The 16,987-nt window shown below is 33.3% G+C and overlaps 2 protein-coding genes across 8 annotated transcripts; one reads left to right on the top strand and one right to left on the bottom strand.

Annotated features, from left to right (window-relative positions):
- Positions 1–88: 88 nt before the first annotated feature.
- Positions 89–11,499, bottom strand: LOC107218581 (ribose-phosphate pyrophosphokinase 1). 5 transcript variants are annotated; one of them, XM_015656496.2, is made up of 6 exons: positions 11,276–11,499; positions 9,579–9,771; positions 6,841–6,915; positions 1,739–1,962; positions 1,312–1,645; positions 89–1,194 (listed from the first exon to the last, which is right to left on the bottom strand). In XM_015656496.2, exons 1-6 carry the CDS (start codon positions 11,482–11,484, stop codon positions 1,102–1,104), a joined length of 1,128 nt encoding a protein of 375 aa, XP_015511982.2. In that variant the 5' UTR covers positions 11,485–11,499; the 3' UTR covers positions 89–1,101. The 5 variants fall into 5 exon arrangements, with proteins under 5 accessions (XP_015511982.2, XP_015511983.2, XP_046588292.1 ...); XM_015656497.2 differs by having other exon boundaries at positions 9,588–9,771; positions 11,276–11,486; XM_046732336.1 differs by lacking the exon at positions 6,841–6,915 and adding an exon at positions 4,435–4,458 and having other exon boundaries at positions 9,588–9,771; positions 11,276–11,486.
- Positions 11,500–13,133: 1,634 nt separating this feature from the next.
- On the top strand, positions 13,134–16,975 carry LOC107218583 (ubiquitin-conjugating enzyme E2-22 kDa). 3 transcript variants are annotated; one of them, XM_046732340.1, is made up of 6 exons: positions 13,134–13,407; positions 14,553–14,705; positions 14,783–14,865; positions 15,021–15,184; positions 15,297–15,428; positions 16,756–16,975. In XM_046732340.1, the coding sequence occupies exons 1-6, from the start codon at positions 13,345–13,347 to the stop codon at positions 16,764–16,766; spliced, it is 606 nt and encodes a 201-aa protein (XP_046588296.1). In that variant the 5' UTR covers positions 13,134–13,344; the 3' UTR covers positions 16,767–16,975. The 3 variants fall into 3 exon arrangements, with proteins under 3 accessions (XP_046588296.1, XP_046588295.1, XP_015511986.1); XM_046732339.1 differs by having other exon boundaries at positions 16,428–16,975; XM_015656500.2 differs by having other exon boundaries at positions 13,135–13,407; positions 15,297–16,975.
- The last annotated feature ends 12 nt before the right edge of the window (positions 16,976–16,987 follow it).

The raw sequence follows: 16,987 nt of genomic DNA, 5'->3' as shown, positions 1-16,987 counted from the left end.
TTAAAATTTTAGTCTCTAAATAATTATTGAATGGCAAGTCGTGCACAATTTGACTGGACAATAATGAGTGAACGTTGCAATATTAAGATTGCATAGATTCAAGGAGTATACTTTTTTACTATTTTTTCCTTTTACCACTCAAGTTCAGTATATGTTTTTAACAAGATAGAATAAAAAGTAGATCGCCTTATTAAACCGTAAAATATGTACATCAAATATGTATCTACCATACAAAATAATTTATACATAGATTTTAATATGGTAGACAATTCCATATCGCGTAATTCCTTTTTTCTTTCTTTTTTTTTTTTTTGATCAACAATATATGATTCTTCAATAGAATATATATATATAATTCTTTTACCGCAAATACTGATAGGTTGTAAAGCATTTTCAATCAATATTACAATGTACAATTTTACTTTTCATGGTAAATACGAAAAAAAATTTCAATCAAATTTTATCCCCTTATATACGAAGATTTTTCAACATCGCGAATGTCATACAATATCAATTATTGAGATATTTGACGTATAAGTAACTTACGAAACTGAAAATATTTCATGATTAAAAAATTAAATTTTCCGGTAATAACATCGTCAACATGGTTGCTAAATATTGTTATGCTAACAATTCAATATATCAGCAGTAGTTTGATTGGAATCTATCCATGTAATTGGGAGCAATTTTAATTAAAAAATTTATGTTATGGCAAACTTGATTATAATAAAACGGGGAATAGTTCATTATCGCTAAGGTGTACGATCTACGACTGTCATAAGCAAATAGGAATTTCATGACAATAGCAATTAGACTCGACAGAATCTGCATAACTTATACATGATCATTGTCTGCATACACTGGGCATTGGCATAGACATTGGTAAAAATATGGAAAAAAGGTTATCGAAATTATCAATAAATTTGTCTGACACACATGAACAAGTCCAAGTCTAGAGATTCCATCGCACAGTAAATCTTCCAGTTTCTACAATTATCATTACCAGGGAGACAGCAGACCTGCTTAGCATGTGATAACAATAATCAACTAACATGCAATGGCATATTTTGCCTGGGTTCGATATTCTAAAGATTTACATGCTTAGTATGGTACATTGGAGAACAAATACGAAACAGATTCGCCGTTGTGGGTTCTCCTTACAGCCTCCGCAAACATCATGGAAACGTCGATGCACTGAAAACAATATCAACATTTTGAGGCAACATTTTAGCAACAGCAAATAGTTCAATTTGCCAAAATGATAATGAAAATGATTCGAACTCCACTCCATCATCCCCATACTCAAATTACCTGAATTTTTGGACAGTCTTTCATGTGACCATCCTGAGGGATTGTGTTTGTAACAACTACGGCTTCGAAACATGCGTTATTTATCCTGGATATAGCAGGACCGCTGAAAATTCCGTGTGTTAGAATTGCATATACTTTGGTCGCTCCAGCTTCTAACAGCTTTTCTGCAGCATGACATATTGTTCCGCAAGTATCTGCCATGTCATCGACCAAAATTGCTATTCTGTCCTTAACATCTCCTACGAGGACCATACTCGCCACTTCGTTTGCCTTCTTCCTCTCTTTGTGAATAAGAGCGAACTCGACGTTGAGTCGATCCGCAATTGACGTTACTCTAATTGTGAGAAAAAAGAAGAAAAAACCTTAGAATGTACAAGACTGACGGAAATGGTATGAAATCAAAGTGATTAAAATTACGATATGATACCTTTTAGCACCACCAGCGTCTGGAGATACAATAATGCTGTTCCTCCATTCAACAATGTTCTCTTTGATCCATTTGAGCACTGCTGGCTCTGCGTACAGATTATCAACGGGAATGTCGAAAAATCCTTGAATCTGACTAGCATGCAGATCCATGGTGATAATGTGGTCTGCTCCTGCTACCGACAGCATGTTCGCCACTAACTTTGCGGAGATTGGAGCACGACTCTGTAATCGAAATTTATTGAATAAGTAGTTGTAGAAAGAAGGAGCCCGTCGTCAAGTCCATTTGCAACTCAGAATTTCCTGTAACTTTAAAAAACAAAAAGTTTTCTATTAACCTGCTACTAGGTGTATACATTCTAAATATTATAGCAGTATATCAAATAAACTTTGACACCAAAGAAGAATACGATAATTCACATGTTAATGACATGTTACTATCGTCGTATCACATCATAGTCGAGTGATGAGAAGATAATGTTTATGAAACATAAGAAACAATATTTCAGCCTCAGTTCTTGAGCGCTGTTTCGAAGAATTTGTTTTTACAAGTAAATTCAGATCAGTGGAACAATTTATTTGATCAATCACTGCTATTATATTAGATTTTTCTTCAGTTAATGGTCGGTTATTCTTATATACCGAAAAATCTCTTTTCTGAGGGGACAAAATATAAATACAATGGCAAAATGCCGATGTGAAAGAAAATATTATGTATTCACGTGTATAAGTAATACGTATTTAGAAAAAAAAATTAAGAATATAATGCAAAAAAACAAATAACGAAAGAATATAGAGGAAAAAGATGTTGCAAATGCACCCCAGTTAGGCTCAATAGGATCTGTGAGTAAAGCACAACCTGCAAGTTATTCATTAATAACTACAAAAACCAACGTATATAATGCACTTCACAAAACATTTAAAATCCGACACAATAACTCAATTTTTATTTCGTTACAACAATAAAATTATGATAATTTACCAATAACCCTTCCAATCAAAATTTGTCCTTAGATATTGCATCTTTCGATGTTACGTTAATAATAATAATAATGACAATAACACTAATAATCTCACTTCAAATAAACTGTGTGCTTGTATAAAAGAAATGAAGCATTCCATGCCAAAAGGGCGAGTTTTGAATCTGACCGTTTTTCAATTTGGTCAACTTTTTTTTTTATGTAAAAGTGGCAAGATGGTGGAAAAAAAATCGTGACCGTGTTATTTTTGCAATGTAGCGATACAAATCTGCTGCATCTAGCCCAAGACTGGACCTCTTCTCAGAGTTTGAACTATCGAAAATATTACAAAGGTACAAATCAGCCAACTTATCGTTGGCTTATCAAAAATACAAATGTCCTACCTATTATTAACAGAGATGCGTATGAATGTTTTATGTAATGTATCAAAACACCTCCGAATTCAAACTTTGAACTTTGTTTGCATGTTAATGTGCTCCTCGATTAAAATGAATTTGCTAAAGAAATGCCCAATTTTGAACTTTTCATCAGCAAACAAATTTATATAAATTTCAACCCTCTGTTTTTCCTACTAAGCTGGAAACTGACAGGAACTTGATTTTCAATATTTATCCAACGATTTCCACTACATTTTCGCTTCGAAAATTACGAAAAGAAAATTGCAGTTTAACCGAATCTTTTTTGCCTTGGTGAATCTGCGATAAACTTGACAGAATAATTTTAAAAAGAATTTACAATACTTTCAGTAAATTTCTTTGAATATACTTGTCATCTTTCATGCGGCAGAGTTATGTGCGATAAATAATAAATCAAACATACGTAGTATTAATTTTTAGAAACAATAAGTTGATTGTTGGGTATCTTAAAATAATTAGAAAATCTAGGAATTTTAAGATTCATTCAAAGACGAGAAAGGATTGATTGGAATAAAATTACTAAAAAAAAAAAGCTATAATATGTACCGAAATTTGATTAATCCTTCCAATATGCAATAACGTAGACTGTAATATTTACACGTTGTGAGATGTAATGTGAGATATGAAATGCATTGTTCAAGAAGACAAAGAATAATAGTAATTATAATTATAACTAATGATAACAAGGAAAAACTTAAAGCATACAGTTTCAATGAAGCTGGAACGTCACAAAAGCTTCGGACTATAATTATTGGAACTTAATCTAGATCATGGCAGTAGCTAGGCGAATTTGTATTAGCGATGTAAAAACAAGGTAACATATAGCATTCGTGTATCCCGACGGCACATTATTATCGATGTATGTAAGTGTTACGATTGGATACAATTTCTGAAATTAGTATGGTGAATAATAAAGTGGGTGAAAATTAAAAGAATAAAAATCATTAAAAAAAAAAAAAAAAAAACACGTCACATACAGATTAGTACCCAAAACAATGAACGTACGAATGCCCGAAAAAATAACCATAATCGATAAAAACTAACAGAATTATATAAACACACGCTATTATATTAATATTTTGCCCTCTCATTCAATTCAGTTTGTCAAAATGCTCATCCCGAACATTTCATTCATTCATTATGATGTCATTGCGCTGTATAAACAACAATCAAGGATTTTGTTAGTCCTACAAAAATAGCTGTTTGGGTATAATTAAACAATTAAATTCAAAATTGAAGTAATCATCAAGTTATAAATACAAAACGCTCCACTCTACAATATCGTTCGTCTTCATACTCACTGTCGTCAGGTCGGGCACAAAATCCTGAAAATACCCAACTATTTATTCAGAATTTGATTACACGCCTATATACTTGATTTCTTACGTCTATCTCTATATAGAAAACTCAATAATAATCAAACAATTGAGTAATATATGGGACATTTAGCGACTAATATACCAGCTCCAAGAGTTCGACCATTTTCTAATTGATTAATTTTCCTTTCTCCCAAAGCTAACACACGTAACTGGAATATCCACAAATTATTAGGATTCTTCCCTAATTCTTTTCATTTTTGCATACAAATTTTTTCTAAACTTATTGTTTTGATAGATCTATCAATTTTTTTAATAATTATAATCTCATAATATGTAAATACTAATTAGGAAATCCAGTCAGACGTTGAATTGAAAATTTAATGTGATTCAAACTTGAACTAAGAATTGGATTATAATAAAGTTTTAAATTACTTCAACAATTAGGATGAAAAGTTTCCATTTTTCACTTTGATTCAAGTTTTCGTCATACAAAAATTGAGAACAAATGAAAGACAAAATTGTATATATCGCGAAATTGCTATGCATATATTTCATCGTGATGAAATTATTTCAAGAGTTGTGTAAATATGTTCTCAATGTACGTATTCACAGTATGAAAGTCGGATTACAGACGAATATTCAACATACTTCACAGTTTCGATAAGACTTCTACACAATTTGAGATAAGCGTTTGAAAGTTTATTGACCTATCAAAACGAAAGGTTCTAAAAATTCATATTCCAAGTACATGTGGATGTATAAAAAAAAAACTTTGAAACATTATACCTGCTTCTTAATTTTAAAATTAATTGAAAAGCAAACGACTGTCCTCAAAGGCCGGTCAATTTCGTAGAAAGTGTCATGTACGTAGAATAACCTTGGTAATTTTATTTTCAATCATCGTCGGCTTTGCGTGATAGTCACAATTTGTTCGATAGTACGTACGTATTAAATATTGCTTGCGCATATAATCAAATATCACCGAGGGGGTTTGACAAATTCTCACAATCAAACATTACTCCGTTTATACTTACACGTTTGATTATCACGATTTTGTTTACATGAGCTAAATTAATAAAATGACCCCCTTCGAAGCGACATCGACTGCGTCACGGTTTTGCAATACTACATTACGGTCAGCCAATTATTGATAACCTCGGGTTGTTATTCGACGATAATGATAATTAAGTTTGTGACGCTGTGATTTCAAATAAATTTCCATTCGATTCATTGAAACATTTTTCTATATTAAGTTTCAAAGTTTCTCTTCATATAACTTCGATTTAATTATTTACACACGTTTCAAACTTTTATTTCGCAGTTATCATGTCAGCTGAAATGCAATGTGTACGGATGTTTTAAATTGCTGATCACAAATCCCCGTCTCATTTTTCTGTACACTTATGCAAAAAACAACAAACTCCCTTATCGAGCATTACGCATCGTCAGAAACAACGCAGTATTAAACTGTAACTACACTGTAGAAAATAAATATGTCTCAGTTACTAGCTTATTCCTGATAGTTCCACATATACAGAAAAGGTTTTTTCCTAATTACCTTATTAACATAAATAATAATTTTAATCGCACACTTTGAAACGTAAAACAATGAAGTTTTTTTTTTTATACTGATACATTGTTTAACAATAGTGTTCAACAAAATTTTTAGGTTTAATAAAAATGTTAATACATGTGAAATATCTTGATTTGCAAGAACATTTATATTAAAAAATGCATCAGTTTTATTGAGGTTGCCCAATTTCATCCACCCGCAAGCTTCCGTTCACCAACTTTATGCAAGCTGCGACAAAGTTTACACACGTATCATTTATAAGTGTAACTGACCAAATTTCGGGCACCCTTGCCGTAACAGAATGAACAAAATAATCACAGATGTCGATCTCCCAGCTTGAAATTAATCAAAACGTGTTAAAACAACTATACATACATACAAATGTAACATGTAATACAATGCATTAAAGATATGATGAATCGTGATTCAATTATTATTATGATAGTAATAACATATGATTGTAAGGGTTAATGATGAAAATTCTTTTCCCGCCGTGTGAAAGATATACCAAATTGTACCGTATACGTATAATAGACGCCATGATGTTGATCTGCGAATCAGGATGAATTCTTTGTTTCCCCAAAACATAAATTTATACAAAATGTTGTAAATATATATGAGTAAAATAAAGCTGCAGCAAAAATTCGTTTAGGAAACAAACAAATCATTCTCCCCCCCCCCCCCCCCCCCTGTGTACATCGTCGTTTCCATGAACTGTTATTCCCAAAAATGACTTACAAATTCATTCTTCCATAAACACTCGCAAAAGCTACAAAAAAATTTAAAACAGCAGTAAGGAAACTGCTGTAAGTTACCCTGAACTTCCACTCGTTCGACTTCATGATGAAGCGAGTCTTAGTGGAGTCTGACTTGTCCCCACCATCACCACCCTGCGAAGACACCACACAAAACAATTTACATCTTGTCTAGAAGAGTTAATTCCGTTCCAAGATTTCATGGTTATCTCTTCCTATTTTTGCATTGCCGTTCGATTTTTCATATGCTAATTATCCGTGTGCTTTAACAATAATCCACATTAAATATGGTTATATATATATATATATATATATATATAAATATATATATATATGTACATATATATTTATTCCGTTTCATAGGTAAATTAAATCCGACGTTGCTTATTACGAGTATTGTTTTTTCTTCTATTTTTATTTCGATATTATTCATCTAATCTTTAAGCAAGTATCCCTGTGAAGAATAACGGCGAATAATTTATTATTTCAATTCAAATTTTGTTTATAATATATAGATATACACCATCGTTACACGACGTTAATAAGAATAATTTGTTATTCGGTCAACTGTATCACATCTCTACAATACTTTCACTCCCGGGCAATCTGAATAGAAAACTTTCCAATCGGTCTGATAAAACTTTTTATTCATTTTAGTTGAATTAATTTGACGTATTTAGTTACGGAATATGTGGTTCAGTCTCTAACACCAAAGAAAAGGTGTCAAACTAAAATAGAAGTAAAGTAAATGTTTAGTCGTCAGTCAGCAGCTGGCAGGGTATTAGAAATTTCTAATTGAAAATACTTAGAGCATGCGGGTGTAAAAGTATTGATTTTAAACACAGATCCATTTTACACCACAAAATATATATTTACATTTTGTTGGCTAATCGTAACTGATCAAGTATCATTGAGTTGCTTTTACCGCAAAGAACAATAACTGTGAAATTGTTAGGTGTAATTTCTATAATTATCACTCTTTGAATAATATATTATTTACACATATTGGTAGTGAAATATATTACACCATTTTCTAATTAGTGTCAGATGGAAAAAACAATGGCATATATATATATATATATATATATATATATATACACACATACAAACAAACATTGTTATACGACAGGCAGTGAATTGTAAAAATCAAGATATAAATGGTGCAACTAATATCGCAAGTATAAGTATAGAAACACAGTCAAATGTGCTAGATAGTTTGTAATACTGAATTGATACAGACACTGAATATAAAAATAGTCAATTCTAAAAAGAGAAGACAATTTCCAAATTAAAAACGAATTTACTATGGAAGAATACTCGTGCTGATATACGAAGATATATTCATGCGTAAGTTGAATTTCGAGGAAACAAAATCTGAAACTAACTTTCGAGCCAAAAATACTTGTGATAATTTTGTTGGGAAATTTTTATTGACTTGTGCAGAAATTGACGCTGACGATTTGAATGACGTATTTTATTATCGATGAAATCTATTGTTGTTCATCAACAAAAATGTGATTTAAAACTATAATATAGTTTTGGCCACACTGATACTGATTAATTTATTAATCAACAACATGTATAAACATGAAAAAATACAATGGGGTTAAATAAAATGTTTAGATTAGGAACACTGAATAGCTTGCGCATCTTGTCGTAATAGTTAATAACAAAAATAGTATTATATACATTAAAAAAAAAAAAAAAAAGAAAAAACCCACAAACAGCATGAAATTTGATAAAGGTTATCAAACTGTAAACAGATTGCAATTAGCTGACAATGTTTATCTGCTGGAATTGCTTTGCTGGGAAATATAATCGAATGCAAATTTAATTTCAATAACGATTATCTAGTGGTTTGCATCATTGGTCAATTATCACCCCATTATATATTTTACATTCTTTATATTATTTCAAGGTGTCCAGCGACTGAGGATTTTAAAACTATGATAATTCTGGGTCTGTAATATATTTCCTTTTTTTCAGCTACGTTCATTGGCTAAGTTTGATTTTTGCTCAGCTTTTTCACTTGAATTCTGCGAGATTATGGAACAAAGTTTGAAGAGAATCCACCAAAGATCGTTTTTACCTAGCGCTTGATGGTGAAGACTTTCGAAAGAAAATGATAGGAAACAAGTGTGCAATGAGAAGAAATTTTCAGTACTTTAAATTTGGCCAATCGAACCAAAACGAGATATTATCAAATCAGCACCGTTATGCGGTCTGCCAAAGTTCACATCAAAATCTTACGTATGCAATGATGCAATATGTATGATTTCAATTTTGACATTTCAAATTCTAAGTTGTTTGGATTTCCAAGATTTTTCAGCTCACTGAACACCCTGAATTTCAAACAGTTCAATTATGCGAAGACTACAGATTGAAAATTACATTGGGAATATTTTCAAATAATATCTGTAAATGTGGACGAATTTGAACAAATCCTCAGGTTTACCATTGATATTTGAAATATTAATTAATTCATCACTTGATACATACGTGTGATCTAAATTTGCTTACTCCTAATAAAATTATAAAGAAAGAAAATACACGTACAAATTGGAAAGCAGTAAATGCACCAAATGATGTACAGTAATTTTTCAGCAAATTTCTTAGAATTCATACTGGAAAAATTTGATACGAATTTGATGCAAATACGCCAATTGTGAGAAAAAATGGTAAAAAAAAAAAACTAAATAAACTAAATTGAAATAAATATATAAATAACAAGAAATTCATACACACATGGTAAACTATACGAGTATAATTAATAACTGGGAATAAAAAGTAATGCTCACATCTCCTACCTTATCCTTCTTGTCCTGCCTGGCATATGGGAAGCAAGGGATGACTGCTGTTACTCGAGATGCAGAGGCAATCTTGCATGCATTGATCATAATCAGCAGCTCCATGAGATTGTCATTTACCTCGCCACTGCCGCTTTGAATAATGTAAACATCTTCGCCACGTACAGACTCTCCGATTTCCACGCTGAGAATGAAAAATGTTACAATTTTTCATTAAACTACATATAATGGTGAAGATACTAGTACGAGGTGGATACATCAAAGAAGAAAAAGACACGTTTAGTCACGTTGCTATTGTGTCGTCGAAAGGTAAATTGTTGTTACATTGAATGAAATGAGATCAGTTACATAAATTCAGTTTCTGATACTTTAGGGAGCTTATTTCAATCTGCCGGTCGTCGACAATTTACTTTATTACATAGGAAAAGAAGGAAATACAATTTTCATAAAAATTATCCACTTTTTGTAAAGTTACACATTGATTTTTTGATTAATTTCAAATGTTGCAAGCCTTCGACTCTTCAGAAAAGTAGACTCGATATAGTAAACAACGGAACTTTTATGATAACTTGCGAAGAAAAAGAATAGAGCCATGAAATAATTGCTTCTGTTCAAATAAGATTACATCATGTTTTATTTGTTCAGCATTTCTTAAATAGTTAGAAACTCTTTTGTTTGAATTCAAACCAACGTTTCTAGTTGGAATCTACCGTGATATTATCATTTTGCGAATGGATAGGCGATTATTAACGAAACTAAAGCTTTGTTGTTTGGTTATTTATTAGCAATTGCTTTGAAAAATTGGAATTTTTCAAAAATAATTGCAATGTAAATGAATCTGCATTCTTTTCACCTGTAAAAGTTGATTAATAGCGGTACTTTCAAATGTTTGGAAGGTCTTCAATATTTTGTGATAAACATTTGGCGAACCTTAATCAAATCGCGTATGATAATTTTTGATCCTTCAGAACGTAACGATGTAGAAATGAAACGTGTACCGGTAAGACTGTTGAGTATAAAAATAAAGGTAGGTAGTAAAAAATTGCATGCATAAATATACGACGTTATATTTGGTCGTTATAAATATCGGATGTGATTTCAAGTAATGATACAGGAAAACTTTGTCAGCATCGAAAGAGTTTCAATACAGAACAGTGCCCACTACCAACAAACGGCAAGGTCGTTGTAATCATGATGTATTAAAGGCAACGTCAACCTACACAAGAAATTGCGCGCAGCCGTCTAATACGTACATAATATGTATGTATGTATGTACATAGGTACACAAAATGACGCGAAATATCAATGATTACGTACGCGGAGCAATAGATCCGAGAGAAGTAAAAAAGATTCGTTCTATTACTAGAGTCGGACGGGAAGGCAAAGGACAAAAAGATATGAGGGAATTAAACAACGCGGCGTGGCGTTGCGAGGATCTCCGGTGAACGGTGATTGGCGCAAGAGGGGTTCGCGTACCTGTCGAAGCAAGGGTGCCAGAATAAACGACGCTAATTCCGAGAACGATTTACCCAGATTTCAGGCGACTGTTTAGATATTTTGGAGCTTCGATGAAGCGGGATAGAATTTTGTCGACGAGTTGGATTGGCCATTGCTCCGCGAGGAAGCGGCGCGGGTCCTGACTCTTTATAAGATAAAAGGATAAATAAGGGCTGCAATGATGTAGTTACCATGTTTCGAGGTTGCTGAATTTTTTCGTGACAACCTTCCCGATGTCGATTCCAAGCCTGTCGACTATTCGCTGCGCCAGGTCCGGGTGCGACGTACCGCTGAATACTTTGATATTTGGCATTCTGCTCCGTAGTACACTACCGCCACGAGGTTTCTCTAACTTTGCGCGTAACAAACTCCTCGCACGGACTGGTTGCGAGACGGGCATTACTGTAAATCCGAACGACCAATCAGAGCCGTCCGGAAATTATCAGTATGCGGACCCAGCGCTCCCTCGTGTCAGCTTACCGAATTATTTGCATTTCAAATCTTTGATCTTAGGGTGGATTTTCACTGGCGGCAATATGCTTTTTTCACCGATAGGAATGCCGATAAAGTAATAAAGTGCTGCCTGATGCACGCTGAATGCGAATTATCCATTTTTATTATTATTTGCATTGGTCTGGAACTAGGCAGTAAAATACTGCCGCAGCATTTTGCTGTCCACGAAAAGCTCGCATGCCTCATGGGGTAAATGGTAACGGCCACTCGGTATACTCTATCTCTCTTGCTCTGCGCTATGATTAGCTGGTCGATCATTCAAATTGGCCAATTTTTCTGTTATTTTTTTATTTTTTTTTCATATTCTCACGAACTTCCAGCGAGTTTTAAGAGGATGCTACGGGTAGTCTCTAGTAACCGAATAAAATATCACTCATTTTGACTATTACCCAGAGTCTACGCATCACTGACATGAAAATGGCGCGGATAGCACATTTTAGCCACTGCAATGTCGAACAAGAATATTCAAAAGCTTCTGTCTTTCATGCAAGAATAACATCAGAAAATGTGCTCCTACAATTAGTAGTAATTCTATTACAGGAATATCATTGTAGCGTAAAACAAATACCCGTTGGGTTCTTGTGTTCTGCTTTCGATACAGAATAGTGCTATCACGGGACTACCTTTTCCCGTTAACGAATGCGTAGGCTCTGATAATAGTTAATCATAAGTGACATTTGACTTGCTCGGTAAGGACTGACTATAGAAACTTTTTTGTGAACTGATTTTGAATTTTGAGGATGTCGAAAATTGCAACAGATATTATCGTTTTCAAACCATTAAATATGACTCGAAGAGATAAAATTTGTTCATGAACGGGTACGGGGATAATTAAAAAAAAAATTAGGTAATGCGTTTCATAGTTCGGTCCGTACATGGCAGATATGATGCTGCAAACATATTGACATAAAATCGAACAGAATTGTAATTATGTACTTGAGAATCATTGAAGCATACATATTTACTATTCGTTTCATAAGTCAGCAGATAATTTAAAGTTTACTAATTAATCCGGTCATAGTTAATTTATTATCAATCGGTGTTCTGTCATATTATATTCCATTTTGTCACAGTATAATGTTACATATATATTATACATTTTTTGTACGTGACATCGTGGTCCAATTTGTTATTTTTTCAACTTTCTTCTTCAATTATAAAATTATTTATGCTGATTTAATTCATGCACTTACGTTACAATTAATGTAAAAGATTAATAGAATCGTTCGGTAAAGTATTTATATAAGTGCATTGCAGCGTTAAGATCTGACAGTAAAACAGTTAATATTCACCACTCAATATCTGTGAAGGCGTAGAATAAAACCTGCGTCATTGCTTACGTATTCCATAAGTAGTTGTTGAAGAATTGAATAAAAAAGTTATATATAACCATATTTACATGAGTCAGTGAATAAGTTTTTTGAAAATCTCGAACGAGATTGGTAGGAAAAAAAAAATTTCAAATTAGCGCCAAAGTAATCGCGGCGTGACTCTAGTCGGAATTTAAAGAGACAGGCAAGTGACAGTCACTTTTCTACTTTTCGTCTTTTCCTATCAATGTGGCGCTAGCTGTGATCGAATGACAAATTGTATGTAACCGCCAGCGGTTATTTGGGTAAAAAAAATACAGGTTGCGACAACAGTACATGAATTAAAAGAGCTGTTTAAATCGAGGTAAATACTGGCATCCGTACATTCGGCGGTAAATTATGTCAGTGTATTGAGTAGCTGGGAGTGATAGGGAGACATGGCGAACATTGCGGCGCAACGAATCAAACGGGAGTTCAAAGAGGTTATAAAAAGCGAAGAGGTGAGTGAATAAGTGCAACTTCTCAACGACCCAGTACATTTACCAGTATTTAGCCAAACGCGTGATCGCGAGAGAATTTCACATATTATGCAACGCTAACCTGTAACAAACGGCTAAACAGATTCTCCACGTACCAAGTCGTAGACAATTTTGAGTTGAGGGCACATCTCGCTTTCCTCGCTCGTTATAATTTTCAAACTTTCCTCTGACAGTTGCTTGCGCAATTATTTACCTCGTCTGAAAAGTGTCTGTTGTTATTAGAAAAAAAACATTTTCATTGAAAACTTATCCTTTTCACAAAATTCGTGAGAATCTCAAGTTCTTAGTACATGAAATATCCTATTCAGTTCATACTCATTTCCATAGAATCTTTATTTCTTCAATATCTACGTTCTCTGTCAGGTTCATCTTTTAGGTTTCATCATTTCTCCGGATATTTGAATACTGTTTTAGAGTCACTAATTAACCATCCAAAATTCCTGTTTGAAAAGATATCAATAAATGTAGCTTACTTACCATTTTCTTCTTCTTCCGTTGACAATAATTCGACATTTTCTGGGCTTGCCATAGATTTTTGGGTTGCAGTCAAGTTTTGTTTTTCCAAGACCCCTTTGTAGGCAGGCTATCACGATTTCCACGCTTTGTTAACAAACTGCTTTGAATCTCGTCACATTTTCTTACTTCAGACCGCTTCTTGCGCTAGTCGACATTTCGAAACTTTGTTATTTTCTACACATCATTACGGGTCGCGTTGATAAACTTGGCTTGGTCATTTTTTCTATAAAAGTATTACAGATTAAAGGCTACAGGGGGTCGGCAATCTTATTAAAAGTAGATTACTATTTCTCAGCAATACGATGTATCTGTTGAGCAGTACTGTTCGTATGAATCGCGATAATATTTGTGTTGATAAAACATAACAACCTCGGTGCATAGCTTGGTTGCCTTTCCCTTTTCTACAATTATAATATTCATTAAATATGCTGATAAGATAGTGTTGTGTTTCAGTTGAAATATATTTTCAATAGTTGAAGTTGATATTGAATATGGTCAACTTGTCAAATGATTTCCTCTTCTACTTTATTGGCATTTTCAACAAACAATAATTGACTAATCATGTTTATCTCTTTTCTCTAACATTTCAGGTGGCAAAATGTGCGATTAAGGTAGAACTAGTAAATGATAGCTTCACAGAATTAAAGGGTGAAATAGCAGGACCACCCGACACTCCATATGAAGGTGGCAATTTCGTGTTAGAGATAAAAGTACCTGAAACGTATCCATTCAATCCACCCAAAGTAGGTACCAAAACCATCATGAACAAAGATGTAGTATAAGATCTGAAGTCATTGAATTTTACACTTTTTTATTTCAGGTTCGTTTTATCACAAAAATATGGCATCCAAATATATCCTCGGTTACAGGCGCCATATGTTTGGACATATTAAAAGACCAATGGTAAGTTGCAGTCCAATAATGGTTACTAATATAATTGATCGGGTGATAATTTTGCACTCTGCAATGTCGTTGGTTCTATCACCTTACGACAGAATAATTGCATAACAGATTTTAGTTGCATTGTGTTTTAAACGATAATTGTCATCCTTTGTCAGGGCTGCTGCGATGACCTTAAGAACAGTTTTGTTATCGTTACAAGCCTTATTGTCAGCTGCTGAGCCTGATGATCCACAAGACGCTGTGGTTGCTAAGCAGTATAAGGAGCAGCCTGAAATGTTTCGTCAGACTGCAAAACATTGGACGTCTGTGTATGCTGGTGGTACAAGATTTATCTACTACGAAATTTATTAAAGTTTTTTTTACGAGTAAAGACCTCAGCGAACTAATGATTGTAATATCAAAAAATACCAAGAAATGCCTGATATTTTTAGGACCAGCTAAGATGTCAGATCTCGATGACAAGATAAGAAGATTGACTGATATGGGGATCGAAGAACATAATGCACGAGTAGCCTTATCCTCCTACAATTGGGACTTAGAACGTGCCACCGAACAGCTATTCAGTTAGTGATTACTGTGTATTCTTATGTATCATAAAAAGCAGCTACTAATTGGCAGCAACCTCTTGGAATGTCACTGTCACAAAAGCATACCATCGTGTTTTCAAATAATTGAGAAAAAAACCCAACATTCGTAATGACAATATTGCAATGGTGAGATAACTTTGGAAGTGATCCCAAATTTGACTAACTATTAGCATTCATTTAACATGTAAAATAGATACGAGAAACAATAATAATTGATGAACAAGTTTTAAGTAGCAAAATTTCATAAGGTATGTAACTCAAGAGGAGGGCATTATTACGATTTACGAGAATAAGTTGTAAATTCTAAATCTACAAGACGAAGCGACATTTATGTTTGAATAGACATATGAATGTTTTTTTTTTAATCAATTCCCAATAATCCACTTAGAAACAGCATTAGTAAAATATTTAAGAACCAAACACGTATTAAAATCTACGAAGATAATTGCTTTGATTAGGCACTAACACAGTTGCCAAGTGCTTCCCTGAAATTTTTCTTCAATCTGAGTTCAAGTTTTATGTGAAACCTCATTGCTGGAGGTGTGTATCCAATTGACTGCGTTACTAACGGTTGTACTACTCAAGTGTAACTCATTGTCAGTTCAATGAATGATGATATTACATGTTTTTGCCCCCAACTCTTATTGTTCGAATATAAATAAAATTATTAAACACTTCTTCAATTGTCAAAATTTGAAGATTGACTAGCTGATTATAATATCCTGCAGCATATCGACTGATTGTAACGGGGTTTCGCTTGACTCTTGAGTGTATATTAATCAAATTAACGTATCTTTTAGTCCTAATAAACGTATTTATGAAATTTCGGTAGCCTCCAAACTTGATTTGTGAATATTTAAATTTTGCACATTTTTTGAAGTTTGATTACTTGCAAACTTACACTACTTTTCATTATACCGACGATAAGAAAATTCCAAGAAATCAGCAAAATTAAACTTATAATTTTAATTACAGTGACGGTTATGGCGAAAAATTGAACGTAGCTATTTGATGAAAATACATTTCTTAGAAAACTTGGAGTGTAAGACGGCAGTGTGGTACGACAGGATATCGCATGGTCGGTCCCGTGCACGTTTGCTAAGTGATGTTGTATACGTTTCACGTAATGGAACATTTGATTAATTTAATCTACATCCTATCTTACTTCGATTGTAATTCTAAGAGTAAAGTTCTATTGCCAGGTGTGAAATCTTACCTGCATACGATGTACTCCAATTAATTGAAAATTGATAGTTATGTTTCATAATATTTCATGCATTTTTCAATCATTCACAATGTGCAGGCTGTGTCTGAAGTGTCGCCAGCAAGAGTCAAGGTCCAACTACTCGCAAACCAGTTTGTTAACTTGGGACAAATGGTTGGGATCTGTGAATTTGAATTTACAGGAAAACAAAAAAAAAACTCTGCTCTGTTCATATTGGGAAATTTAGGATTTATACCATTTAATAAGATCAATGTACATTAATAGGCCTCAAATATTAATAAAAGTAATTTTTTTTCAATACTTCTTTCAA

This window comes from Neodiprion lecontei, chromosome 2 (assembly GCF_021901455.1).
Source record: "Neodiprion lecontei isolate iyNeoLeco1 chromosome 2, iyNeoLeco1.1, whole genome shotgun sequence".
NCBI classification, from domain to species: domain Eukaryota; kingdom Metazoa; phylum Arthropoda; class Insecta; order Hymenoptera; family Diprionidae; genus Neodiprion; species Neodiprion lecontei.
The sequence above is the reverse complement of the archived record's forward strand: the minus strand, read 5'-3'. Positions and strand labels throughout refer to the sequence as shown.